Source organism: Pungitius pungitius, chromosome 3 (genome assembly GCF_949316345.1).
Source record: "Pungitius pungitius chromosome 3, fPunPun2.1, whole genome shotgun sequence".
NCBI lineage: Eukaryota > Metazoa > Chordata > Actinopteri > Perciformes > Gasterosteidae > Pungitius > Pungitius pungitius.
The window spans coordinates 1919432-1945183 of record NC_084902.1 but is presented as its reverse complement, the minus strand read 5'-3'; the positions used below and the strand labels follow the sequence as shown (position 1 = coordinate 1945183).

The 25752-nt window shown below is 50.9% G+C and overlaps 3 protein-coding genes across 3 annotated transcripts; 1 reads left to right on the top strand and 2 right to left on the bottom strand.

The window, feature by feature from the left end:
• Nucleotides 1-2023: 2023 nt before the first annotated feature.
• chrd (chordin) lies at nt 2024-12602 on the bottom strand. The gene is made up of 21 exons (XM_037476602.2): nt 12243-12602; nt 11031-11134; nt 10796-10922; nt 10004-10150; nt 9804-9921; nt 9385-9472; nt 8397-8538; nt 8133-8270; nt 7949-8028; nt 6866-7013; nt 6144-6250; nt 5753-6032; nt 5425-5666; nt 5200-5313; nt 4169-4354; nt 3994-4087; nt 3846-3902; nt 3645-3748; nt 3154-3417; nt 2629-2722; nt 2024-2503 (listed from the first exon to the last, which is right to left on the bottom strand). The coding sequence occupies exons 1-21, from the start codon at nt 12385-12387 to the stop codon at nt 2439-2441; spliced, it is 2844 nt and encodes a 947-aa protein (XP_037332499.2). The 5' UTR covers nt 12388-12602; the 3' UTR covers nt 2024-2438.
• Nucleotides 12603-17261: 4659 nt separating this feature from the next.
• Nucleotides 17262-20886, bottom strand: LOC119197931 (uncharacterized). Its single transcript, XM_037455061.2, has 5 exons — nt 20070-20886; nt 19706-19760; nt 19516-19599; nt 19192-19413; nt 17262-18153 (listed from the first exon to the last, which is right to left on the bottom strand). Exons 1-5 carry the CDS (start codon nt 20496-20498, stop codon nt 17645-17647), a joined length of 1299 nt encoding a protein of 432 aa, XP_037310958.2. The 5' UTR covers nt 20499-20886; the 3' UTR covers nt 17262-17644.
• A 1275-nt stretch (nt 20887-22161) lies between these two features.
• thpo (thrombopoietin) lies at nt 22162-25161 on the top strand. The gene is made up of 5 exons (XM_037459035.2): nt 22162-22456; nt 22958-23079; nt 23243-23329; nt 23907-24071; nt 24389-25161. Exons 1-5 carry the CDS (start codon nt 22444-22446, stop codon nt 24572-24574), a joined length of 573 nt encoding a protein of 190 aa, XP_037314932.2. The 5' UTR covers nt 22162-22443; the 3' UTR covers nt 24575-25161.
• The last annotated feature ends 591 nt before the right edge of the window (nt 25162-25752 follow it).

Below are 25752 nucleotides of genomic sequence, written 5' to 3'. Positions count from 1 at the left end.
AACCTGAAAAAATGGCTGAAATTGATTTGGCAGGAGCCTCTTTTCTTTCTCTCACACACACACACTCAGGCCTTGTTCTGTTATCGCTGTGAGGACACACATTGACGTAATCCACTCCCTAACCCTCACACTCAACCATCAAAACTAAATGCCTGAGTTAAACCTGAACCCTAAAACCAAGGATCAACCCCTAAAACAGCCCTTTGGAGGTTTGTCCCAGAGTGAAGGCCTCATTTCCATAAAATGTCTTAAACTCGTTAATTGGTCCTCACAGTTATGGTTGTATAAGCGCTCTCACACACCTTCACAAGATTCCCTTACATTAATTCCCTCACACCTAAAAGAAGCAGCTGACTTTACTCAAAAATGTCATTTTTAATTTAGGGACCTACTTTTTGTTCCCATAAGTAAGGTTAGTCCCCACAATGTGACTGTGTGGATTGAACTGTGTCCTCACAAGACTGGAATACAGGTCAACACACACTCACACTTTCCCCTGCAGCCTGACGGATGTTTTGAGGCTTTAAGAGCTTAGCTTAGCATAAAGACTGGAAACAGGGGAAAGCAGTCAGCCCGACTCTGTTCAAAGGGGAAATAATCTGCATACCAGAAGCTCTAGAGTTTATTAAGTAGGATTGCATCATTGAAAAAGGAGCTACCCGCCGTACAGGACAGTGCTCTATGATGTTAATATATTCAGTCTGAATCTCCAGGTGTTATGGTAACTCACCTTTATCTTTAGACTAAAGCCCGGATAAACATTTCAAATGGTGGAATCCTATTATCTTGTCTCCATTTTTTCCCTAATGCCAAATAGTTGATCATTTCTACTCTGCTTTGTTCATGTTACACATAATCAATCCTCTGGGTGTAAAAAGAGTAAAAACCAAACTGAGAATAAAGGATGAACCAACCTTCCTTCACTCGGGAAGAAGCAAAGGCAACAGTTCATGACATGTTGCTCTGATTGAGGTAATAAATAAAAGGAATGCATGATTCTTATTGGCTGCAGACTGAACAGACATCTGAGGGGGGAAGCCGCTTCTCACGAAAAACAGGTTGAATTACTTTGTGTTAAACGCAAAACAAATAGAATATTTTTTCTAGCTATTCAGCTATTGCAAAACAGTTTGGAGAGGTTTGAGCGGGTGTCAGGGTGTAGCTCAGCATTTTTGACCTTTGACCCCTCCCCGACCGCTTTTCTGATGATGACTTTCCAACATGCAACACACACATGGAGTTCAACAGGTGCCATCACCACCATCTGTGTTTTCACACCGTCAGTGTGAGAGCGCCTTTCAGCCAGCAGAGTGCAGTGTACCAGATGTGTGTGTGTCTGCAACGAAGTGTGTATGTGTGCACGTATGTGTGTGTGTGTGTTCCTGATTCAGGAGTTTGTGCATTTTTACATCTGTGAATATGTGTTTATGTTTCAGTCTGTCTGCACCATGTGTGTGTGTGTGTGTGTGTGTGTGTGAACACATGGGGAGGTGTGTGAGGGACAAAACCTCGCTGAGTAAGGAAAGAAAGGGAAGGAGGGAGGAGGGAGGGAAGGGAAAGGAAAATACAGACAAAAGAGGAAGGAGGACATAGGAAAGGATGGAAGTGAAGGTGAGAAAATAAAAGGACGTCAATGAACTTTCTTTTTCAGCGAACATCTTTTTATTTTCTATTTCGTCTCCACGTCAATCAATAAATACAAAATAAAAATACAAACAAGTTTCATATTCATAAACAACAACAATGAGAATTAAAAGAAATTGTTTTTAATTGTTTAAAACAAGAAGTAGGAATCCACAGGGCTGCAGTTAATCGATCTTACCTCTTCTTCACCTAAACCCTGACGTTTTGGACGTTTACTTTCTGTATCGCTGTTTATTCATATTCTTTACTGGTAAAAACACACACACACACATTCCCGCTCTCTCTCACACACACACACACACACATTCCCGCTCTGTCACACACACACACACACACACATATTCCTGCTCTCTCTCACACACACACACACACACACACACACACACACACACACATCCTCGCATATGTAGTAGCTGCAGTACCTCGAGCAGTACCCTGTCGACTGTTACCACAAAATGCATTCACAACAAAACATATATAAATGTATATACGTTTTTGTTGTTTTATCCTGTTTAGCTGTTTAAAAATAAAATAAAAAATCCAACAAAAATAAAAGTCCAGCAACAACGGAGCGACAGGAAGCAGAGAGGTTTGTGAACGTCTTCATTCCTTCACCTGGCGAGTCTTTGGAGGTGTTTCCTGCTTCCTGTGTCTCTCTGTTCATTACAATCCCGAAGCTGATAGCAGGGTGGGTGAGGAGGGAGGGAGGGAGGGTGAGACCCAGGATGGGACCCAGTGTGCAGGGTTGGGGTCCATCGGGGGGGACGGGGGGGGGACGGGGGGGGCGGTTCACATTAGTGTCTCCAGCTTCGTCTTTTGTCCGCAGCTTTCATCGGCGGGACGTCCTCCTCTCTGGAATCTGTGCGGGACAGAAAGACGTGTTTTCAGGACCCGAGAAGGATGAAGCACAGCGCCTTGTGTGTGTGTGTGTGAGTGTGTCTGTGTGTGTGTGTGTGTGTGTGTGTGTGTGTGGCCATTGCTCACCGAGGCATTCGGGGCAGCACGCCGCCTCTCTGCGGGCGATGCTGCTGCAGGTCAGCACGGGACACTGCTTCCTCTGACACTTGGTGGCACCGTGCTAAGGGAGGAAGGGGAGGAGAGGAGGGAGGAAGGGAGGGAGGAGAGGAGGGAGGAAGGGGAGGAGAGGAGGGAGGAAGGGAGGAGAGGAGGGAGGAAGGAGAAACGCCATTAAAATGAGGAAAAGGAAGGATCTGCTGCTGTTTGGGAGGAATTTAAAACTACGATGTGTCATCATCATCATCCTCGCTTCTGTCACATGGCAGGTTAAGTAACAAAGCCCACTCTATCGAGCTGAGGAGTTCTCTTAGATCTTAAAGTTCTCGCCACATTAGTTTGTTAGCTAAAGACTTCTCTTTCATCTTTGTGATTTTGAGCCAAAATGCTCCAAACAGTGGCTGAAGATGTTGGTGTTTCAGCAGGGATTCCACATGGTGTCAATACAACTAGAAGAACTTGCAAGGAGAACTTTTCCCTCAGTGGAACACTCACATCACACCAGCAGTTGATGCACTTCATCTCCCCCACCAGCGGCACCCAGGGGTGCCAGTTGTCACTGTTCTGGTAGTAGTTCTTGCCGAACTTGCAGTTCCTCGGGCCGTCCGCCTGCATCATGTCGCCGTGCTCCAGGCCCGGGGGGGTCCTCTCCTCCTCGGGACACTCCTTGCAGCAGTCGGAGGGGTTGCGTCTCACCGGGTGGCTGCAGGTCAACAGCGGACACGTCACCTTCTCGCAGTGCACCTCCCCCGAAGATCCCTGCAGGAACACAAGCAGCGGGTCAGATGCTGCTACTTTGATTCTTCCTTCTTGCACAACGTCGACTTCTGACTCCCCCCCCCCCCCCCCACATGGACCTCATGGACCTCGGGGTGAACTTACGAGAAATGCATTCATGCCTCCGTGAGACAAACGTCCCGCTGAGGGGATCTGGAAAGCGCATGCAGCCAGATGTGTGAGCGGGTTCATGGTTCATGTATATTTACCTTGCATGTGCACACGGCACATTTAATGTAGCCAAAGGGAGGCACAAAGGGATGCCACGTGGTCCCCGGGGCGTGCATCTTCTGGTCTCCTTCGAAGTAACAACCTGAGACGGGACGGGGGACGGTTAGAAAAGGAGGTTCTCTTTGTGCGCTGAAATGCAACAAGTGAAAAGTGAAGGAGACGGGAGAGGAAGCACCCACCCTCGGGATTTTCATCCACCCGCTCGGCCACCTTCATGTCTTGGGGCTCTTCGCTCTCTGAGAAGATACAAAAAAAGACATAAAAAACGGAATCAGTTTACGACTCACGAGCCCTCTACTGGACTCTGCTGAAAGCGGAGCGTCTCACCGTCACAGCGGGGGCAGCACTCGTCTTCGGGCTGGACGGTTCTGGAGCAGCTCAGCGGGGGGCAGATGACGGGGTCACAGATCACGGTTCGCTTCTGCAGGGAGAGACGGGACGAGGTTTAACGCGCGATGGGGACGGACGGAGGGACGGACGGACAGGGGCGCTTCCTCCTTACCCGGCAGCTGCAGGAGAAGCACCTGTCGTAGTTGGGGGTCCAGCGGGAGCCGTGGGCCTGATGCTGGTTCTCGAAGAAGCAGGTGTGGGGGTCCTTCTTCAGCCGCTCGGGGTCCATGGCCAGCAGGTCGTCTAACTCGGCCTCCTCGGCCCGGGTCCCCGACTCGCAGTTGTTGGACACGTGGACCTGCAGAGGTGTGTGGAAAAGAAGAGATGGAAAGGGGGGAAGGGGGGGGTTGGGGGGAGGGGGGGTTATGATGCAGAGAGAACACAGAGAGAGGCCGGTTAGAACTGGAGGAGGGTCTCAAGCTGTTAATGGTTCCTAAGAGGAGGGCTTCAGAGCAGATGGCTGATGGACCCCACTATGTGTGTGTGTGTGTGTGTGTGTGTGTGTGTGTGTGTGTGTGTGTGTGAGTCTCAAAGGGCTCATCGACCACCTGACTCGTCCTCAAACCCCAATAAAAGTGGTTTTAACTTCTCAGAGAGCAGCTGTGGGTGAAAGTGATCAAACACTCGTCTTCCTCCTGTAATCATCTATTCTGCTTCGGCAATTTTATGACTCAAATCAGTGATTGATGACAATAAAGACACCATTTCATCTATTGTTATGGTATCAATTGTACATTACATTATTTCAAGTTTTTTTGTTCTGGGAATAAAATAAAAGGCTAAATGAAACGTTTTAATAAATGATACATCGTAGGTTTGAGCCTTTGATCAGTTGAACAGTTTCGAACCAGAACCATTATTTTAACATCTGATGTGTTCAGTCTGATGCTCAGTTTGAGAAGTAGTAGAAAGATCTCACGTCCCGTTTCCTGATGAATCCACTCCCCCCCCCCCCCCCCTGGAGGGGGCGGACTAAATAGCGCTGTTAGCATTTTATTGTGTTACCGCTGTAAAATGTTTGTCTTGTAAAACAGTGTCAATGTCTCCTCGGCTTTAAATTGTCTCCAAGAAAACCTAAATCTAAACAAAGGAGGAAGGAAACGGCTTCACGTCGACGACCTGAACCACAAATGACCAACGTACCCGTCCTCGTATCTCTCCTCGCGGGTTGGTCTTGGTGCTGACCTGGATGAAGGCCATGCCCTGGTCCAGGTGTCGCAGTAGTTCAGCGCTGATGTCCTTCAGCACTCCCTGAGCCTGGAGGAGGAGGAAGAGGAGGAGGAGGAGGGTGTGTTTGAGCATGTAGTTTGTGTGTACATGCATGAATCTGTGTGTGTGTGTCTGTGTGTGTGTGCGCGCGCGACCCACCTGCGACCCGTAGAAGCCGGTCAGCAGCCTCTTGTGGGCGGTGCTGCTGTCGTCGATCTCTCCGATCTCGGCCAGGCCGTGGAGGTGGGCGTTGACGGCGAGGTCGTCCGTCTTGCTGAGGCCCGCCACCACGATCTCGTAGTGCAGGTGGCAGTGCTGGTCCACGGACACCCAGGCGTGACCGGAGGCCCCGGTTCTCACCGGGGGGGACACAAAGTGTCCGGCCAGCGTGGTGGGCAACTCTGGAAAGAAGAAGAGACCCGTCAATTAGCGCCCAGCCCCGCCCCTAAAGCACGCGGCGCTCTGCGACCGCTGGGCGCGCCCCCACCTTGCCGCGGCGCCTCCAGGCCGCTGTAGAGCAGCGCTCGGATCTGCCCCCTCAGCTCGCCCTCCGGGGCGTGCGCGGTGGCCGCGTTGATGAACAGCTCGTTCTGCAGCAGCATGTGGACGTGCCGCGCCTCCATGCGGCTCCAGCTGCCCTGCGCCCGCCCCGCCGCCGCGTCGAACTCCGCCGTCAGGTCGTACAGCACCGAGCGCTTGTTCCGCCGCCGCGGCTTCAGCTCGATGGTGAGGCCCACGCACTCGCTGGAGAGGCCGGCGACCTGGACCTGGAGGCGTAGAGGGGGGGAGAGGGGGGGACAGCGACCTTGTAACCTGTGCTGTCATAGTCCACACTGCAGAATATACGTTTGTGCTTCGACAGCGTGACCATGTCGTACCATGTAGTCCAGCGTGCCGTTGTCGTGGAGGTTGAAGATGGCCGACCCGGCGCCCCCCGTCTTCCCCGGGGTCAGCGCGTCGCCGCTGGACATCACGCTCTGAATGGCTGAGACACACGGAGACGGACTCAGGTCAGAAAACCACCTCGGAGCAGAAGCAACCATCACGTCGAGCCCCCCCCACCCCACCCCGATCAACTGTAGTGGAGCCCGATCAGCATGCGAGAGGACGTCCAAAGACGCAGTCACTGAGGCAACAGATTTAATTGAACAGCCAATCAGGAGGCACGTAGCTGTGTCTGTGACTTTCGCATGTTGTAGCACACACACACACACACACACACACACACAGACACACGCACACGCATGTTGCATGCACGCTTCAACAGCCAAGGTCAGGCCTTGAGAGTGAGGTAACCCTCGCTGAATGCAGCGAGCTTAAAGAGATTACAGCGAATGAGAAGCAGAGGCTCCGGAGAAGTGAAGGAAAATGGAGTTAAAAAAGGAAAAGAGGCTTTTGGATTCTTCGCACATAACGTCACGGCGTTCAGAGACCTCTCATAATTAAATAAAAAAGCTAAAAGCGTCTTTCTGTCTGTTTGCTGTCAGTCGTCAAAGGTTCCCGTGGAAGGACACAATCAGAGGGTCCGCCCCCCCCCCCCCCCCCCCTCCCAGGAGGATGACACAAATAAAACAGTGTGTGTGTGTGTGTTTAAACTCACTGTCGCACGACTTCCTGCCGGTGATGGAGCCGGAGATCTGCCGGGGGTCCTGACCCTCGGTCGCCACGGCGATCTCCAGCTGACCCCGGGACAACCAGAAGAGCTCGCGGCTGTTCAGGTCGGTCAGAACCTCGGCGAAGTCCGGGTCCTTCACGCCAACGACAAAGGAAAAGAAGAAGATTCAAAGTCAGTTTTTATTAATACCAGAGAAATGTGACATTGAGCTGTTCTGCCTCTTTGAGATGGTGTTGGTGCAACACAGAGGTGTTACCGTGGCAACCGGGTCCTCAAGCTTGTTTAAAAAAGCGAAGACGGACGGACGTGTTTCCAGCAGAAAACCCATCAAACACAATCAATCATGTGGAACCTCCAGGGAGAACAAACACCCCCAAAACAACGCCATTCGTAGTGAGTGAAGGTTGAAGCTTTTCAGTGGGGGGGGGGGGGGGTGTTGAAGAGAAAGAAATGTAACTTTTATGACTTCAGTATGAATACACACAGCTGTAAAGGAGGGAAGGTGACTTGGGCTGGTGGGGGGGCAGGAGGGGGTGGGGGGGGGTAAGGTGCAAACAGATATATCTCTCTCTCCTCTCTCCGCCGAATTGAAACCCGACCCCCCCCCCCCCCCCCCCCTCCTTTCCTCTCTTCGCTCCATCTGCAGCCCACAGACCACTAACCACTGACATGTGTGAGGAGTTTGTACCACCCCCGCCCAACCCCACCCCCCATCCCTCGGTCACATCTGTTCTCATCTCGCACACTTTCTCTCGCCCCCCCCCCCCCCCCCCCCCCCCTTCCTCATTTGAACTCGTCATGTCTGAGTCTTGGGCTGTGATCACAGGGCTAGGATGTGGTGAGCGGACCACATCCGTCCCAGAGAGACCCGGGTGGTGGTCGGGGTGGTGTGGGGGGGGCGGGGCGGGGGAGGGGGGGGCACCCGGAGTGTGTTGCTGTCTGCTGTTTCCAAACCAACAACAACAACACTCCCTCTTTCAGCCTAAACACATTTCAACTGTATCAACCAAGCCCCGCCCCCCTCCTCCACCCCCCCCCCCCCCCGATGGTTTCACGGCCTGGACTCACGTGGGAGGTGACGTTGGCGCGGATCTCTCTCAGGACGTGTTGGCGGTACATCAGCTGGACTCGGATGGGCACCAGACCTTCTGAGGGGGGAGTGGAGAGAGAGAGAGAGAGATGGATTTAAAGATGGACCCGATGGACCCAGCGGCGTGGATGGACGGGCTCCTGGCCCCCTCCCCCCCCTTACCTCGGTCCCTGTGCTGCACCAGGCCCTGCAGGATGAGGATGAAGTGGAGGTTGTTCTCCGTGTCGCTCAGCGTCAACATGGCGAGGCCCCCGGTGCCCGAGTTCTCCTCCGAAGACGTCAGCGTGGAGCTGAAGGTCTCTGCACACGAGGGACACGCCCAGATTACACCACTCCTCCCACTCTGATCACTGTGACACACACATCAAGACCAACACCCCGCCCCCTCCCCTCCCTCCCTCCCTCCTCCCCCCCCCCCTTACGCACCGGCAAACAGCGCCCTGTGTTTGATGACCTTTCCCTCCACCTCGTGGCGCCCGCCCGAGGCCGCCGTGATGCGCACGCGCATCAGCTCCGACTGCAGCTGTCGCATCGCAGGCTTCGCCATGTTCTTCCAGACGCCACAGATCTGCACACACACACACACACACACACACACACACACACACACACACACACACAGGCAGGTCAGCGGCATTGTTGTTGTTGTTCAGACAGAGTTTTAACATTTAACAACAAGAGAAGAAAACACGCGATTGTTCTCGTGAAAGCCAAAGTCTGCGTCAACGTGAAGCCACTACTTCTCCTCGGGGGGGGGGGGGGGGGGTGGAGGGGGTGGAGGTGGAGGAGGGGGCTGGAAGTTCAGGAGGAGGGGGGGGGTCGTCCCCCGAGCGCTGATGTCACGTCTGAACAATGTCTCTCTGACTGAAGCACTCGCTGTTTTCACACAGGTCCTTGACACTGATATTTATCTAAAAATAATCATTCCTGGACCTGCTTTCTATAAGGGGGGGGGGGGGGGCAAGGATGTGTGTGTGTGGGGGGGGGAGGGGGGGGCAGCCTGGCTGAGTGTAGAGGAGATGTGTATTTTGGCAGGAAGTGATGGAGTCTCAGGGAGCTCGCTGATTTATCCCCATAATATTGGGGCTTTTTGTTCTTTATTAAACCTGATGCCCCCCCCCCCCACATGCCCCCTTCAGCGAATGAGTGAGTGTTGATGTTAACAGCAATCGGACTCAGTTTAAAGTGTACTTGTGTTTGCAAATGTGTGTGTGTGTGTGTGTGTGTGTGTGTGTGTGTGTGTGTTTGTCGTTTATTATTGCAGCAACTGAGTAATGGGAGGAAGAAAAAGTCACGGAGGGGGGGGGGGGGGGGTTAGGAGAGGGGGGGGCATCCATCAAACCAGGCCTCTCTCTTCCTCTGCGGAGAACGTGCACACGTAACAAAAACAGCGCCGACGGAGGAGGTTTCTCACCATGTCGGAGCGTCCCGGCGGGACGCGGTGCTCGAAGGCGGGGGCGCCGTCTGCATCCAGGAAGACTATTTTACCAGGGCGGCTCATTCTGAGGGGACGAGGGGGAGACGAGGGAGGGACGAGGGAGGGACGAGGGAGGGACGAGGGAGGGACGAGGGGGAGACGAGGGAGGGCAGAGGGAGGGACGAGGGGGAGACGAGGGAGGGCAGAGGGAGGGACGAGGGGGAGACGAGGGGGAGACGAGGGAGGGACGAGGGGGAGACAGTGTTAACCCAAAGTCATATCTCACATTCCCGTATATTTAAATCACACTAAACAAGTCAAGTAAACGTGTTGGACGTAGAAGAACCAGAGGTCACATGACCTATTTGATGTGATCTGACCCCCCCCTGAGATCCCCCCCCCCTCCTCTGTCCTACCTCTGGTACGTGATGGAGAAGGCCAGGCTGGTCCTGGTCAGGGAGAAGCGAGCTCTGGCCACGCCGTTGGAGCTCGGCAGCCACGACTCCGTCACTCCTGTCAACACCGCCACAAAGTCTGCAAGGGGGGGGGAGGTTACTTCACCACGCCTGAATAAATCCCACGGCCCCCCCGGCTCTGAGGCTCCTCTGGTGCTCACCTGTGCGGCTCTCCCCGGGGCCCGCCTCCTCGGAGCTCAGGTAGGACCGGTCGTTGTAGGACTTGTGGAGGTCGTCCTCTTTGTCTTTGCTCTTCTCGTGGAAGTACTCGAAGCCCTCGGGCAGCGAGGCGCTCGGCCTCTTGTCGCCTGGGGAGGGAGTCGGTGGGGGGGGGGGGGGGCGGGGGGCAAAAGACTTGATTAAATAGGAGTTACACGCTGTGAAGCCGCTACCAACAAGCAGAAAGAAGAAAACAGCTCGACTCACAGCATCGACAGCATGACTATGAATGAAGGGGGGGGGGGGGGGGGTCTGGGTTGTGTCTCACTCTTGACTTCTCCCCACTTCACAGCGCTCAGGTGCACCAGTCATAACACACACACGCACACACATACACACAAACACACACACATGCATAAACAAGACACTTTTTTTTCCATCACTCGCACAAAAATACTTTGTTGCCAAAGCTAAGACAAACACACTCAACCTTTTCCTTAAAAGGTTGACCACAACACACACACACAAACACACACACACAAACACACACACACACACACAGTCCCGGGCCTGTCCACATGCGGCTTTACCTTTTCTTTCCATTACCAGATGCACAGTGTAGAAAAACAACCAATCTGCTGAATAACAGCATGAAGACCCACCGTGTGTGTGTGTGTGTGTGTGTGTGTGAGTGGCACTAAATAGACGGCTACTTCGATGGAGCCGCTGCTCAGTGCATCAAACAGCTGTTTGGGGGGCTAGTTGGTCCTTTGGGGGGGGGGGGGGTGTCGTACCTTTGGGGCAGCTGCGGCAGCAGTGTCCCGGCAGCAGGACAGGGTCCTCGCAGTCCGGCTCGGGGCAGGCCTGCTTGATGTTCCTACAGTTCACCTTCCCGAAGACTTTACCGCGACGGCCCTTCTGCTGCGAGGGAGACGCGGCGACATCAATACACACCGATGCACGTTTACACACACACACACACACACGCACGTGCACGTACACCCACGTGCACACGTGAGAGGGACTCACCGGTTCGCAGTGGCACTGGACGCAGTGCATGACCCCGAACGGCTCCCCGAGGTCCGGGTGCCACGTGTCCTCCAGAGAGTAGAAGCGGCCCCCGAACGAGCATCCTGCAACACAAACGCTAGTTTATGACGTGGTTGAATTCATTCATTCATGCGTCACGTGAACGCTGAACACGTTTAAGGGGCCATTGCAGAAGGACATCAGCTGGAGCAGCTGCAGATTGTTTTAGGATTCCTCAGCGAATAGGAAGTATGTCACGGGGTGTTTATTGTTTATCGCTGTCAGGGGTTATTATGGCTCTACTAAAAACCATCAGTGTTAGTCACGCTGTGTTACTGCCTGCTGGTAAACACACACGCGCGCGCACACACACACGCACGCGCGCGCTGCTACCAACCTGGTTCACATTATTCTTTCGTTAAAGTCGCTGCACACTTTCAAACATTGAGCCCAAATAAATCAACTCACGAGGAGCCAATGCATGCAAGTCGATTGATTATACAGGAGGGGGGGTTTCAGAGGGGGGGGGGGTCCCACAGACTTTAACCCCTGCGTAAGTTACCTTGTTAAAAGAAAAAAGAAAAGGCGCGTTTGGGGGGATTTCACACATGAATCAAACGGCGTCCCCGGTTCTTCTGACCCACGTCTTTCCCTCCGGTCACGGACACGTGGGGCGATCATTAGGGAGCACGTGCACAACACAGGGGACCGCTTCTCTCTTTTTTCGGGAGTTGCCATCGCGTGCGGATGAAGTGGGGTCGTCGCCTCCGTGGCCCCCGGACGCGCAGACGCGCCGCAGAGAGCCGAATTAAAGCTTCATTGGCTTTTATTTCAGGAGACGCACGAAGGGCCGACATTACCACTGATGGGGGGGGGGGGGTGTTTCGGCTTGATTTGGATTTGAAACCAAGACATTCATTTCGACAAAATCTGGAAAGTTGCTTAAGTGCTCGCTGCTGCCCCCTCACGACGTGTTTCAGGACGGATGGGGGGGGGGGTAAAGCTCGAAGTAAATGACCAAACTGCAGTTTTGGGGTATTGCACATCAGCCGAATTAAAGACTAACTCCTCATAATTCATGTACACTACACGGTTCAGCCCTTTGACGCTTGCACACACTGCAGCGCGGCGCGCGCTGCTTCAACGCGCACGTTGTGAACGGAGTCACCCCAACAGGCGTTCTAATGAAAAAAAAGCAAAGCCGTGTCTCACCTGCCAGGCCCTTGGAGGGCAGCGGTTCCCTCTCCGAGTGGATGGGCAGAGAAGAGGACTTGAGTCGAGAGGCCGCTCCGCTGGACTCCAGCCACGCGCAGCTCAGCGCGCACAGCAAGGACGGGAGCGCGCGGGTAGCCAGCATCCCCAAAAGACTCCCCGTAGCGATACGGAGCACTCTGTGAAGCCTCGGAGCGAAAACACGCGCACGCACACACACGCAAACGCACACACACACACACACACAAGAAATAAAACCAACTGCAGCGCGTCACGTCCGAGTCTCCTTTAGTTTCTCGAGTCTCTGACTGAAGGTTTTCTCCTCTCGGCCCCGGCCCTCTCTGCTTTATAGTCCGCTTCCCTGACAACTTGCAGCGGCCACCGGGTGGAGGAGGAGGAGGGGGAGGAGGAGGAGGAGATGGGTGGGGGTGGGTGGGGGGGGGGGGGTGATGGAAAAGGGAAATTGACGCCCCTATCAATTCACTAAGGCCAAAGACATGGAAATGAGCCTGAATCGTTTTATTGGCCAACAATACTTCCAATACAAAACTTCCATCATACTGTTTTTACCCCCCAAGATCTCTGCAGTCCAATGGGGGGCTCTGCTGCTTGTCTTGTTGTACTCATTTAATAATTTAATTTGCGTTACATGGGGTTTTTTTCTGTACTTTATCCCACCAGAGATTCAGTTTCTTACTTCTGCTCTCACACAGAAACATCTCAAGACTTTCTGTAGAGAGATTTCTTTCAAACAACTGATTCCCTCATTAGTATTTTTATGTTTTATTCATGTACCGCTGCCATTGTGTTGGTGTCCCCTTATTTACTTGTTGATTTGAATTATGGATTCATTTATACATCTGTTGGATTGCCATACGGCCTCCACACATCGGTGATGCAACGTTCTGGGTCCCCCCCCCCCCCGTGTGCATCTCCAGATCGTGTACAGTCAGGAATGTGTGAGCGTCTGGGCCGTCTTATTTTCTCAAGTGCGTTCGGAGCGGAGACCCGAGCGACTCAACAGAAACAAACCAAAATAGTTTGAATTCCTCCTTCAGTCCATCTGCACACCTCCGACCGCAATCCACATCGGCTGGGATTCAGGTACAGGTGCCAGGGGCCTCAACAACAAGGGAGATTCATAAGGTGGGTGGGGGAGGGGGGGGGGGGGTATTTAGATCTGGGAAATGTTCCCATCGGACAAGCCGTTGAGCCGTTGAGCAACAGTCGGGCTCCTCTCAGTCGGTCTCTGGGGGGCCCGAATAAAACGCTCCGTGGCTGAAGTTTACGTTGCTGTGTGGTGCAGCTCCAGAGTGATTTATCTCCCATGGGTTCAGCAAAGGTCAGGCTCGTACATGGCTGAGATGTTTGGAATAAAAGGAGGGATTGATTTGTTGGAGGGGGGGGCGGGGGGGGGGGGGGGGGTCTATTAATGAGTTTGTAGAAAACATGCTCAAGTTAGTGCCTTCGCACTGAGGAGAAACCCTTTGTTTTGCTGATCCTCACATTGAGAACCCCTGAGTGACTCAAGGCAGTTGTGTTCATTTGATTGAGGTTTCTCTGCCAGGGGGCCCCCCAGTGCCCCCCCCCCCCCCAGGGGCCATAAACGCTGCGTCTCTGCACTAAAACATGTGCTGCATGTAGCGCGCTCTGTGCCATCAGCGAGGTGCGAGGTGAGGTGTCGGTGCCAATGTGTCACATAATGGGACCTGTGGGAGTCACTTCCATTCGGGTGTGGAGATTCGCGCCCCCCCCCCCTCCCCTCGATGACGGCCTATTTGCGCCTCATCATCGGGTGATAAGCGACACTGTTCTTCTTCTGCGGTGATTCATTAGGCCGACTGGATGCTCGCTCTTCTTCTGGCGCAAACAGAACGGCGCGCACTAACGAGCCGTCGGGGGGGGGACAAAGAGCTGTTCATGTGTATTGGAAACTCTTATTCCATGAATTCCAGACAGTACATCACAGTTCGGACATTGTAATCCTCCGGGCGGGTCTCACAGAGTTTCCTCTTGCTGGTGAGCAGACCACGTGACTCCGAACCAGGTTCCAAAAATGAAGCCGAACGATTATTTACGACGCGCACCGTATGATTACAAATGATCAGCATCGATCATCAGACAGGTTTTCTGTTGACACGGCTTCTGAGGAGGATTCAGGCTCCCCGACCAGCAATGTGGAGGTTTCTATAAAAGTTATTGAATATTCGTTATGACACGTTCATCTCGCATGGATCCAGGATTAGAACGCGCAGAGCGGGAATGAGCTCTGACGTCATCAAAATCGATCACGACGCTCTTTTTATTTGGGTTTAAATGGATTTACCCACGTCGCAGGTTTCTAGATGCGTCGATATGAAACCACACCATGCACACAAAGGGGATATGGTGCGCGTGTGTGTGTGCGTGCGTGAGCTGTAAATCAACCGCATTGGGGTGATGGTGCAGCTGAATGGACGCACACATTTGGGTGCTTCACGCTCCATCACAGCGCTGTGTATTTGCTCTTGTTTGTCAGACGTCGGTCATAAATGCCCCCCCCCCGCCCCCCACCTCTCTTAATCTGTCTGCATTGACTACACAGCGCGCGCGCGCGCACACACGCACTGCCCCGCATCCTGTTTGCTGGTCGGACTGGGAGGGTGTGAATATTCCACCAGCGAGCTACGACAGCCCGGCAGATGTGCCCGTCTCCCTCTCAGAGACGCGCACGCACACGCGCACACGCCACCTGTTCCTCGTCCCACGGAGGCGCGCTGCGCCAACGTGCACGACACGTCCCTCCTCTTCGCTTCTGCCCTTAGACGTAAATAAGCGTGCGATCTAAAGGAGAAGGATACTCTCATCGCGCATCTCCACGTCACGTGACCCCCTGTTAGTTCGCATCTCAAAGGCCCGATTATCTGTGGCTCATGTTTAGAAAAGCCGCGTCCTGTTGCATTCCTAATTTATGTGCGCATTTTCCCATCATAGGGCAGACATCTCGGGCGGTAAATCATTCCACTTTCACACCAAAAGCAAAGAGGGGGAGAAAAAAAGAACATCAAGAGAACCGAAGCGCATCCACTTTGGGACTCTGTCATGCTGATGCCGATAATGATGGTAATAAGAGGCTCGCTTGTAAAGCTAATGTTGTGCTGCAGCGGCCAACGAGGGGGTCCGGTGGGCCTGTCCTGCCCCCCCCCCCCCCTCCCCCGCCAGCATGCGGGTTCCCATGTTTATTCATACGAAACGGAAATCCATTTGCGCGCGCACGTGGAGAGGAGCTGCGGTTTGTCTCCATGCGGCGGGCCTCACTGGAGCCAATTAGCGCGCACGATGCACGGGCTGCTGTTTGGGGGTGTTGCGCTTATTTTGACACCTCGACGAGAGGAGCCTGATTACAGTGGAGTCTGACGTCACTGAGCCGCTAAGAAAGTGAAACAGAGCAAACACATATCAGAATTCTTTATTAGGATCCTTTACTTAAGTAAAAGTACACGTAACATTAAAATACATACATAAAATACATAAAATATATATACATAAAATATAAGGCAGGCAATTCAAAGTGCTTTAAATAAGACACGAAAAGGCCTTAAAACGAGACAAAAGAAGAAACAAAAGAGTCAACCATAAGAGGTGGATAAGCTTAAAATAAATAGGATTAAATTTAATATGATAGTACAATTATTCAATTCAGTGCAAAAGGTTCACTGTAGCAAAGCGTGAGATGGAAATACTTGAGTAAATGTACTGAGTCTCACCAAGAAAGTACTTCTTAAAGTAGTCGCTGCCAAATGCTCACACATGGCACAAAGCGTTTGAAGCCTTATTCATCCTTCCTGGAAATCTCCACATCTCTCCCCCTCTCCCTCCCCCCTCCCCCTCCCTTTCTCCCTCTCTCTCTCTCTCTCTCTCTCTCTCTCTCTCGGCTCTTTGAAATGTGCATCACTTCCCTCTCATTTCTGTTTACAAGAGTCAAATTGCTTCCACGCACAATTTATTCTGTGAAGCAGATAACTCTGCAGGGAAAGCTTCCCCTGAAAAGCCGTCGGAGCACATGTCATTTTTTTTTAAATTCCCTTTCCCTCCCTCCGGTGAGCAGTCACGCCGATGAGTGGCCTGAGACAGTCTGCCGAGCGTCTCTTTTGGTCTCTTTTGACTCACCGGTTATTCCCGAGTCTGCACGAAATGAATGATGCTCAGCGGACTGCTGCTACTTTTATCATTGAGCTTGGCCTAACAAGTGCCCCCTGGGGTGCCGACACCGACTAATGCCTGTTTTAATACCAGCACTTTCCTTTTCGTCTTAAAATTCGATTTACAATTTGACATGTGTGAATAAATAGTTTGGGACAATCTGAACGTTGACAGTAAAGCCAGAGACACATGTCAGCTATAAAGGAAGTAAAGAGAGACTCAAAGCTGCTGCAAAGAGGTTCAGAAACACAACAAAGGTACAAAAAAGAACTACAAAGCCACTCAAAATGACTACAATGGGTCACAAATAAAGTGAAAAAAGATACAAAATGCACTCAAAGCCGCAATGAAGAGACACAAGAATGAATGAATGAACCACAAAGACACCTAAAGACTACAAAGAGACAAAAGACAACAACAAAGAGGCTTCGTTCGGTAAGAGGTCCTTTTAACCCCTCAAGACTATAAATGTACACATATATATATATATATATATATGTTTTATGTGCCAACAAACTTATTAATGAACAATCGGCACTTTTAATGAGTTCAGTTGAGCTTTCGAGCTGCTGGGACTCCCTCTCTCCTCGTCACCTGCCGCCTTTGATTCACGCATGCTGTTTTTTCTTTTGAAGTCGGCGCCCCCCACCCCCCCCCCCCCTGCGGTTTTCAGAAGAGGTCGGAGAAGGGCAAAGCCCCGCTACTGTCCTCCGGGCGGCAGGCCGTGGGACAAACCTGCTCTGCCACCTGTCCTCGCCGCTCTGTGTCAACACCGCCGGCGTAACTGTACTCACACCTCGCCCCCCCCCCCCCCCCCCCCCCTCTCCTCCGCTGGCACTCACGCGTTGTCATGCTTGTGCACACACACACAGACACACACGCAAGGACGTGCGCTGTTGGACCCCCTACCGCCTGACAACCGTCACACAGAGACAGATCCAGGAGTCCTGCTGCTAAGCGAAGCCCACCTTCTCCTCACACCTCCCATTACAGAAGAGTCTTTCTTGACCCAATCCGGGGGTGGGGGGGGGGTTTGTTTGGTTGAGGCAGAGAGGGGCTGCGTCCTGGGGAGAGAGGCCATTGCAGGTCCGGGGGGGTCACGCAGAGACCGGTGAAGAGGCGGCCAAAACTCTTTTAAGATTCAAAGATTTGCCTTTCAAACACAGCCGAAGATCAAACCCCCCGGAGGAGCAGTGCGTTTCCGGTGGTCCCATTGTTCCTCATTCCTGTCCCTCCCCCCCGCGGGGAAACGTCCCAGTGGCCAGATCCACGGTGCAGCAGGACGACCCAAAGCCGGACACCAGGCCCGAGTCAGAGTCGGACACGGCCAGCTCCTCGAACCTCTGTATCACTCTCTTCACCGACTGGAAGGGAGCGTCCCGGGACCACCGGCCCCCGCCGGGGCGCTCCCTGTAGTCCGAGTCCCTGCCGAGGAACACGTGGGGAGGGGGCGGGAGGCCGCAGCGCAGCCTCAGCCGGCCCTGGCCGAGGCCCAGAGCCGGGAGAACTCCGGCCGGGCCGAAGCGGGTCGGCAGGGTGGCCAGGTGCTCCCGGGTCAGAGGGTTGTGGAAGCTCAGGGCGCCCCCCCCGACGTTCAGGAAGACCCCGAGGGTTTTGACCCGAGGCGGGACGGTACGCAGCGTCTCGCGGTTCCCATCGTACACCGCACGAAAAGCTGGGCCCCGTCTCTCAAGCCACCAGCCGCCACAACCATCCAGGGGGCGGACGCCTGAGGGACACAAACCCAATACACCAGCATCACACATATGACAATCAATTGGTACAAATGCCCTATTTTTGGCGAATTATTAAAAACATCTTCTTCTTGACGCTTTAAAAATCTTGGAACATGATACATCTGAAATTTGGTCACCACCATCCAGCAACCTCTACTTGTAAAAAGTCAAAAGTCGAACCTAAAGTGTCTCAAACCTGCAATCTCTCTCCTATCCACCAGGGGGCGACTCTTCTGGTCCCATAAAAGTCTATGGCAAAATGACTCTACTTCTCTCTTGATTTATTCCCTCAGTAAACATTGTAAACATTAGTGTATGGTCTCAGTCTCTAGTTTCATGCCTTCTTCAATACAGCATGATGTTCATTTATGTTCCAATCAGAGTAAAACAGACCTTGTGATTGACAGACCTGCTTGAGACTTTTAGTCTTCTTTTATTGTTTATCTCCCCAAAACTAAAAAAGGTCATTCTAGACCCGAAGTTTGTAAGTCTTGCGTCTGTTTAGATTTATATGCAGATGATTCTGATTCTGTGAATAAATGCAATTTAAAGCATATATAGTTTTTTGAGCTTACCAGTATGGTAACATGTTGTTTAAGGTTAGATGCACTTTAATTTAAACTTTAAATATATTGTGAACATATAGGGTTTATTTTTTATTGCCAACACCATGTCCAATTGTATTCATCTAGTTGATAGCTTGATAAAAACAAGATACAAAAGGTAATTAATGTATTTCTCAATGTTTTCAAAGCTGTTATGTTTCAATTCTTCCTGTTTCAAACAAATGAAAAAGTTTTAACGCTGGCCAGACATGACGTTAAACACAGCCTCACTTTTCACTCAACCAATTATCAACATTTGAACCACGTGGTGGCGATGGCGCTTGTGTGTTTGTGTGTTTGTATTTGTGCATGAATGTGAGTGTGCGTTGGAACAAGCACCGTCCTGCTGACCAACAGTTGGGGCCTCTGGAAGCAATAAGCGGGCTGGCAGGAGACCAACCCGAAACAAAAAGGGAGAGCTCTGACCGATCCTGTAGACGGAGCTGTTACAGACGTCCACCTCCCAGTAGTACTGTCCTCGTGCAATGACCACGTCGGCGCTGACCTGGGGGAGGGGGTCACAGGTCGTGGATCTCCTGGCATCGTGGCCTTGAGGCGGATTCTCTCCTTGGTAGGTGACGGTGAGGGAGAAGTTGGACAGAGCGAGGGATGGAGGGACATTTGAACAGTCCAGAGCGAAATGTAGTCCTAAAATAAATAAATAAATATAACAATCAATATGCCATACACATTAAAGTAAATTAGTTGTATTCATCTAAAAGATGAAAGTCATCAAGTATGATTCCCGACCCGAGACGGACCGCTCCATCTCCTCCTCTCGTAGGTCCACATCGCCATCCACTGGTGCTACCGAGGAACTGGCAGCGTCGCAGCCTGACGGGGGGGGGAAACGAGAAGAGTCTCCCCCATTCTGCAGCTTTTCATGTTCACGGATCACGCAATCAAAGGTTTGCTCCGAGCGGGACCTCGCTACACTCACCATGTAAACAGCCGGGCTCCGCCGTGTCACTCGCGTCCCGGCAGCGTGAAACCCCCTGAGTACAGAGATTCAAAATAGAAGACATATGTGGTAAATTCAAACCAGGGGAATGACCATGTGCGCTGTTTCATGACGCTAGTGCAGTAATAGATTGCAGTGTAAGAAGCTGGTGCGGATTTATCAGGAAAAATATCTTCCGAAAACCAGCTCGGAGTGGAAACAATAAATCTGGGCTACTTGTCTAAGAAGTATGCAGCTTGAAGGCCGGGAGGCGTTTATCTTAGCACCAGGGCTACAGTTTTCTATCTCTGGGTTAAACATTGAAGTCTCTACAGGCCGCTTGTCTTACTTTGTGTCTCTTTACCTGCACGTGTTGACTTTGATCTTCAGATTGTCCCACCTTCCTGTCTGTCCCCCCGCTGACACGCAAAAGACTCGGGTTGGGATGCTTGGGGAGACAGGAAGTGGCAGATGACCACGTCCGGCACGGCAGCTCCACAGGACGTCGGCAGTACTGGCACGGCACCAAGCAGGCCACCGGCGCCACGCTACGCTGACCACCAGACTGACCGCGAGACCGGCCTGATCTCGTCTCCTGCACGGCGGCTATGCAGTGGGCACACATGGGGTGAGAGCACGGCAGTAGCAGGACGTGGTCGTGCCCCCGGCTGAAGACGGGACACAGAGAGAGCTGGCGGTATTGGTCATCTTCATCACGGGACTGCGCCGCTTCCACACCCGGAAGCTCCTGCTCCCTTGGTCTTCTCCAGAGCTCAAACACCCTCGCCGACATCACCGACAGTTAAATACATTCTTCAAAAACGGCTGCTTTTTGGACTTTCTCCGATCCTGTCTTGCGAGAGAAGTCAAAGTGAAGCTCTTGGTTCACATGTTGCCTTAGAAAAAGCCCAAAAATCCCTAAAAATCCAAAGCCCCCCCCCCAAAAAAGCCCTAAGAATTTATTCTCCATATCCAGCTGCTCACCCAGACGAGGGCGACATCTTATTGTCCTGGTGTCCTTTTTAGAGAATCCCAAAGACGGACTGCCGAACGCTGGTGAGCAGTTAAGAAACCCTACCGCTGGTGATCCGCTCTGTCTCTGACTACTGCGGGTGGAGAAAGGTGGAGTAGCCTGAGAGCAGATGAAAGACACCGAGCAGAAGAGCGAGAGGAAGGGAGTGAGTGAGTGAGAGAGAGGAGCCCGGCCTTTTAAAAGGTACTCAATGCTTGGTGTTGCCATGGTATCGGCTCTCCCCTTAGAGACGCACAATGGGCAGATAATGCGCTTGTGCACGCACGCACACACAAAGGGCTCATTACTGCCACCATCACGAGCTACGCCGGTCTAAACCTCTGTGACACCCCACAACCCCTCCCCCAGCACCAAATCTGTCCCAGCTCTTTAGATCCCGAGTTGGCGAGAGGGAGGCTGCTCATTGTCCCCTTTGACTTGTTTACAAGGCAAGAGGCCGGATCTGAGGTCAGCGTAGGGAGGGCTTTCGAGTACTACAAATAGTAAAGAGAACCAAGTGCTTCATTGGAGGTTCACTGGTTCTTTACCAATTCCCTCGTAGCTGGATCGACCAGATTTGGACGCTGTTTGGTTGGTAAATAGTTGGTCAGAATTGTGCGTTATGTCAGGAGCTTTAGAAAGAACCAAATTAGAATACATGCATACAGTCTTTGCAAAATAAAGCCCCGTCTTCATAGGAAGCTTGAAATTGTGCAACGTGACATGATATCTGAAAAGTGCATTATCAAGCTAGCAAAGAGGCCAGGGGTGAGAGGTGTTTCCCCCCATGGTTGTCCGGGGAAACACAAAGGCCTCTATTACTCTTGAAGGAACAAATATTGAACTTTAACAGAGCCTTTGATCGTAACGGTCCCTCACAGTTACTCGGAAATGGCTCACCCATTACTGGAATGGAGCCAAGAGGAGCATGGGCAATCTCCGGATTGGGAAAGCACAAAAGGAAGGTACCACAATAATGACCATGATATGATACCCATATTGCCCTGAAAGCAACCTGTCAATCACAAGTTTGCCCCGCCCTAAACCGTTACCTGCTTCATGGTCTGTTTGACTCTAAATTGACAATAATTCACCAAATGAACATCATGCTCTATTAAAAAAGATTGAAACTTGAAACGAGATTGAGACCATAAACTCATGTTTACAATGTTTACACTGAGGGAATAAACCAAGAGAGAAGTAGAGTAATTTTCTCATAGAGGTCTATGACCAGAGGAGTTGTTTTGATGTGCACAACCCGACCAGCACCAGACATAAAAAGTCACAGACTCTCTGCTAAACATAGTTGAGCATCTGTTGGGGTTAGGTTAGCTAACATCCACATGTATCTGGGTTAGTCCTGTCCGGGTCTATGTGGTGCCTCTCTTGTCCTATTTGCGTTGAGCATCCAGAGTCAAACATTAACTTTGTGCTAGATCAAATATAAAACAGCTTGCAGTGCACGTCACCGTTTGACTCATGGCACACAGGTTTATAAAACCAATGCCACAACCACTCAAAGAGAAAGCAGCTCAATGGGGTCTTCACCTGAGCTCTGATTCTGGACTTTGAGGGAGTTTCTAACTCGAAAAAATGGGGTTTCTACTGGATACAGAATGATTTTTGATTATCTTTGCTCTGAGCACATTTTCTCCAAAGCTGAATGGAAGAAGGATGCAGGTTGACAAACCACAACTGACGGCCACCATGCACCCAGCATCGGGTTATGGCTTATAGCAGTAAGTAAGCCTCATTCCCTGCACTGCAACACTTAGACATAATGGATTTGGTGTCATTGTTGGATTATAATACACTTACAGTGGTGTGAAGGTATTGCTTGTCAAACACCATGGGGCCTGATGGAGAGATCCGGTCACTGTTTGGAATACTGCTGCGCTACATTACCTTGATCCATTACAATATCCCGCTCTCTTTCGTAGCAGACCAGAAGAACTCTATAAAAGGACAACAGAGAAGTTACAACACCAGATGCCAGATTGTGTAGCTAATAGTGGCTTTGGAAATACTTGTTAATGAAAGGCATGTGTGTAGGGAGTTCTTGAGAGGGGAGAGTATGCTATAAAAGCAGCTAGCAGGCGAGATGCAACACGTAAAATTCACACCACTGGAGAAAGAAAAAGGAAGGGGAGGGGGAAATGAAAAATCAAATGCAGAAAGACAAAACCCAAGTTGCGTCCAGATGGCCGATGGTCAGTCACCTCCACCGTGTGGCCCCCTAGGACTCCTGCTGCTGCTGATTGGAGGCATTTGCTCTGTCCACGCCGGACCGACCGACTTTTGGTACAACCATCCAGTCAGAAGAAATATGGTGAAAGGGATTGTGGGCCTGAGGGAAGACATGGTGAGGAGTTGCGCAATAATCTTGATTTAAAAAATGAATGTGTATCTGTTTAAAAAACGCTCCAACAAGAGTTTCTTCAAATAAATGTTTACCTTATGTGTAGAAAAAAAAGAAGTTTCTTTGTTGGTTTATGAGTGTGACAACACTGTGGTCATGTGCTCAGGTAGCCTGCGTGGGTGCAGACACTCTGCACTCTCCTGTTCAGCTGCCATGTGTTATGGTGCACGCAACAGAATGGGCAAATAAAACCGTAAGTTCCTAACACCCTGCGGCGCAGGTACACACACTTTCACTTTCATACATTTGTCAGTCAGTAACCAACAGCTGGTCTTTTGAGTTATCTTTTTTACTAAGTATTTTAAATAGCAATGTGGCAACCTCTGGTTCTGAAAAGTTTCTTCCACCAGGTGCGACTCCTCTGGTCCTATAGAAACAGGCTTCAGTCGACAAACCAATTGGTGACGTCGCCATGACTACGTCCACTTCCCATAACGAGTCTATGACTCGGCCTCACAGAGACACCAGCACGGCAGCTCGGTGTGGTTGATGAGATTACTGACCCGGACCTGCAGCACTTCGGTGCTGATGACCGGGTCGGTTGTAACACCGTCAGCCCGACCGATCCGACAGGATCGGCTGTGATGTCGTCGATATCACACTTTTTAGTCGATGGGCGTACGACCGCTGAGTGTCAGATGCTCAAACAAAAGGAGTCACCACCAAACCCGCCCTCCCCCACTGAAACACGTCACACTTAACGAACCAGCCGCCTTGATCTCGCAGGAACTCTGTTAAAGTTTCGGGGTGTGCGTGTGTGCCTCCTGCAGCTCCAGCAGAAGTGTGCAGAGGTGGTCGAGGCCCTGCGGATGTTTCGGGACGGCGTGCAGGCGACAAAGAATCAGTCCACGTCGGAGTGTCAGACCTCGCTGCTGGAGAAACTGCAGCGTCACATCACCAACTACGTGGCCATCGTCCGCAGGCTCCAGATTCAGGTGAATACTGCACAAACATCCACCGAAAACAAGGTATATTTATTGCCACTTGTGCCTAAGATAAGAGGGAGAGTGATATGATGAATAGGGAATGTAGAGCAGGACATTTTTAGGACATTTTGGTTGCAAAGAAGGCAAAATCCAAGATGCAGGCAGCCAAAAAGCCAAAACCCGCAGCTTCACGCCTTTGGTCCCCAAACCACAATGACTAAGTCCGCTTCTTATGAACAGCCCGTGGTCTGGAACCAAGTGAAACCCGTGTTTTGTCCTCCTTGATCTTTTGAATTCGGGATTTGTGATCTTCTGGGCCCTTACAGAGCGGCGCAGTGACGCCGCCTCCCCCGTCGCCACAGAGCTGCTCCAGGGTGAACTCCACCAGCGAAGTGCTGAAACAGTACGGGAACCTACTCCGGGGGAAACTGGAACGCCTCGCCATCGACCTCCGAGACGAAGCCCCCGAGTGGGGTCAGAGGTCAACCGCAGCTGAAGGACCGTCCAGCTAATTTGACAATAGAAGCGCTTGTTTTGTGCTGCCGAGCCGCTCCGCTGACCCGCGTTATGAGGAGAGGGACCAACGCATCGAGAACCGGGAGGTGGTCGGGTTCGGAGGAGGGAACGGCGCGAAGGGATCCAACGTTTTCATGTTTTGCTCCAGGGACGAGGACGGAGACGGGCAGAGAGCGGCTTGGGGCTCAAGGGTCTTTGGTTGAACGTCATTAAAAACTCATGAGGAGCGGCGGCCTCTCTCAGACCTTCTCAGTGTGTAAAGCCAGTAGTGTTATTAAGTAATGGATGACCTATGACCTCACCACCAAAGTGCAACAACTCTGACTCATTGTCCCTTTGAAGCAGTCAACACCGCCCCACAAATGTCAAATGTCACATTCTAGATTTTTAAATCCATGTTGTGAACGACAACAAAATTAGTGGGGTCATTTTTATGTTTATCCGTTTTTATTTTAAACTTTCATCAGACCAAAGATGTCTGAATACATGTGTATGAACACTGAGAGATACTATCTAATTACTTATGTAGATATTTTTACAGAATCTCTCTCTCTCTCTATATATATATATATATATATATACACACACATAAATGAATGAATATGAATATTTTTGTGATAATGTGTCTTTTTTTCTTGTTGAATATAAATATGTTGTTATTTTTAACTATGAATCTAAATTAGAATTTGCTTGTGTGACTCTGTTTCATGTTATTTATTTACAGAGGAGGACTTTCAATTGTTTGTGGAAGAAACGTAATGAATGTATCAATGATGTCAATGTTTTTTTTATTATTTGTTTTATTTTGTATTCTGAAATGTTAAAAAACAACAACATTGAAACTTTTTTGGGTTACATGACCCAAATGTAACAGGAAAAAAGTAATCAAGGATTATAGGAAAAGAAAATTGAAATTTTCAAGTTAGCTATTGACAGCAATGATAAAACCGGAAATTGCAGTATGTATCTTGTATTTCTCTCATGTAACTACTACTACTACTACTACTACTGTAAGTACTGACTGTCTGTGGTTTATGTTGGTGAATTATTCTAAATTCTTTTTTGACTTTGACATATAAATAATTATACATATATCTAAAAATATTTTTCTAAATGCGTATTATAAATATATAAATACATGCATAATATATTTGTAATAATAAAGCAGTATTTT

What these genes read in the sequence shown, in the direction of transcription:
- LOC119197931 (XM_037455061.2), bottom strand. Translation starts at nt 20,498, where the DNA reads ATGTCGGCGAGGGTGTTTGAGCTCTGGAGAAGACCAAGGGAGCAGGAG. An exon ending in GGAGCCCGGCTGTTTACATG is followed by an intron (nt 19,600 to 19,705) that starts GTGAGTGTAGCG and finishes CCCCCCCGTCAG; the next exon opens with GCTGCGACGCTGCCAGTTCC. An exon ending in GATGGAGCGGTCCGTCTCGG is followed by an intron (nt 19,414 to 19,515) that starts GTCGGGAATCAT and finishes TATTTATTTTAG; the next exon opens with GACTACATTTCGCTCTGGAC.
- chrd (XM_037476602.2), bottom strand. Translation starts at nt 12,387, where the DNA reads ATGCTGGCTACCCGCGCGCTCCCGTCCTTGCTGTGCGCGCTGAGCTGC. An exon ending in ACGGCACGCTGGACTACATG is followed by an intron (nt 6,033 to 6,143) that starts GTACGACATGGT and finishes CTACGCCTCCAG; the next exon opens with GTCCAGGTCGCCGGCCTCTC. An exon ending in CCGGCTTCTACGGGTCGCAG is followed by an intron (nt 5,314 to 5,424) that starts GTGGGTCGCGCG and finishes CTCCTCCTCCAG; the next exon opens with GCTCAGGGAGTGCTGAAGGA.
- thpo (XM_037459035.2), top strand. An exon ending in TGGGCCTGAGGGAAGACATG is followed by an intron (nt 23,080 to 23,242) that starts GTGAGGAGTTGC and finishes TCATGTGCTCAG; the next exon opens with GTAGCCTGCGTGGGTGCAGA. An exon ending in TCCGCAGGCTCCAGATTCAG is followed by an intron (nt 24,072 to 24,388) that starts GTGAATACTGCA and finishes GGGCCCTTACAG; the next exon opens with AGCGGCGCAGTGACGCCGCC.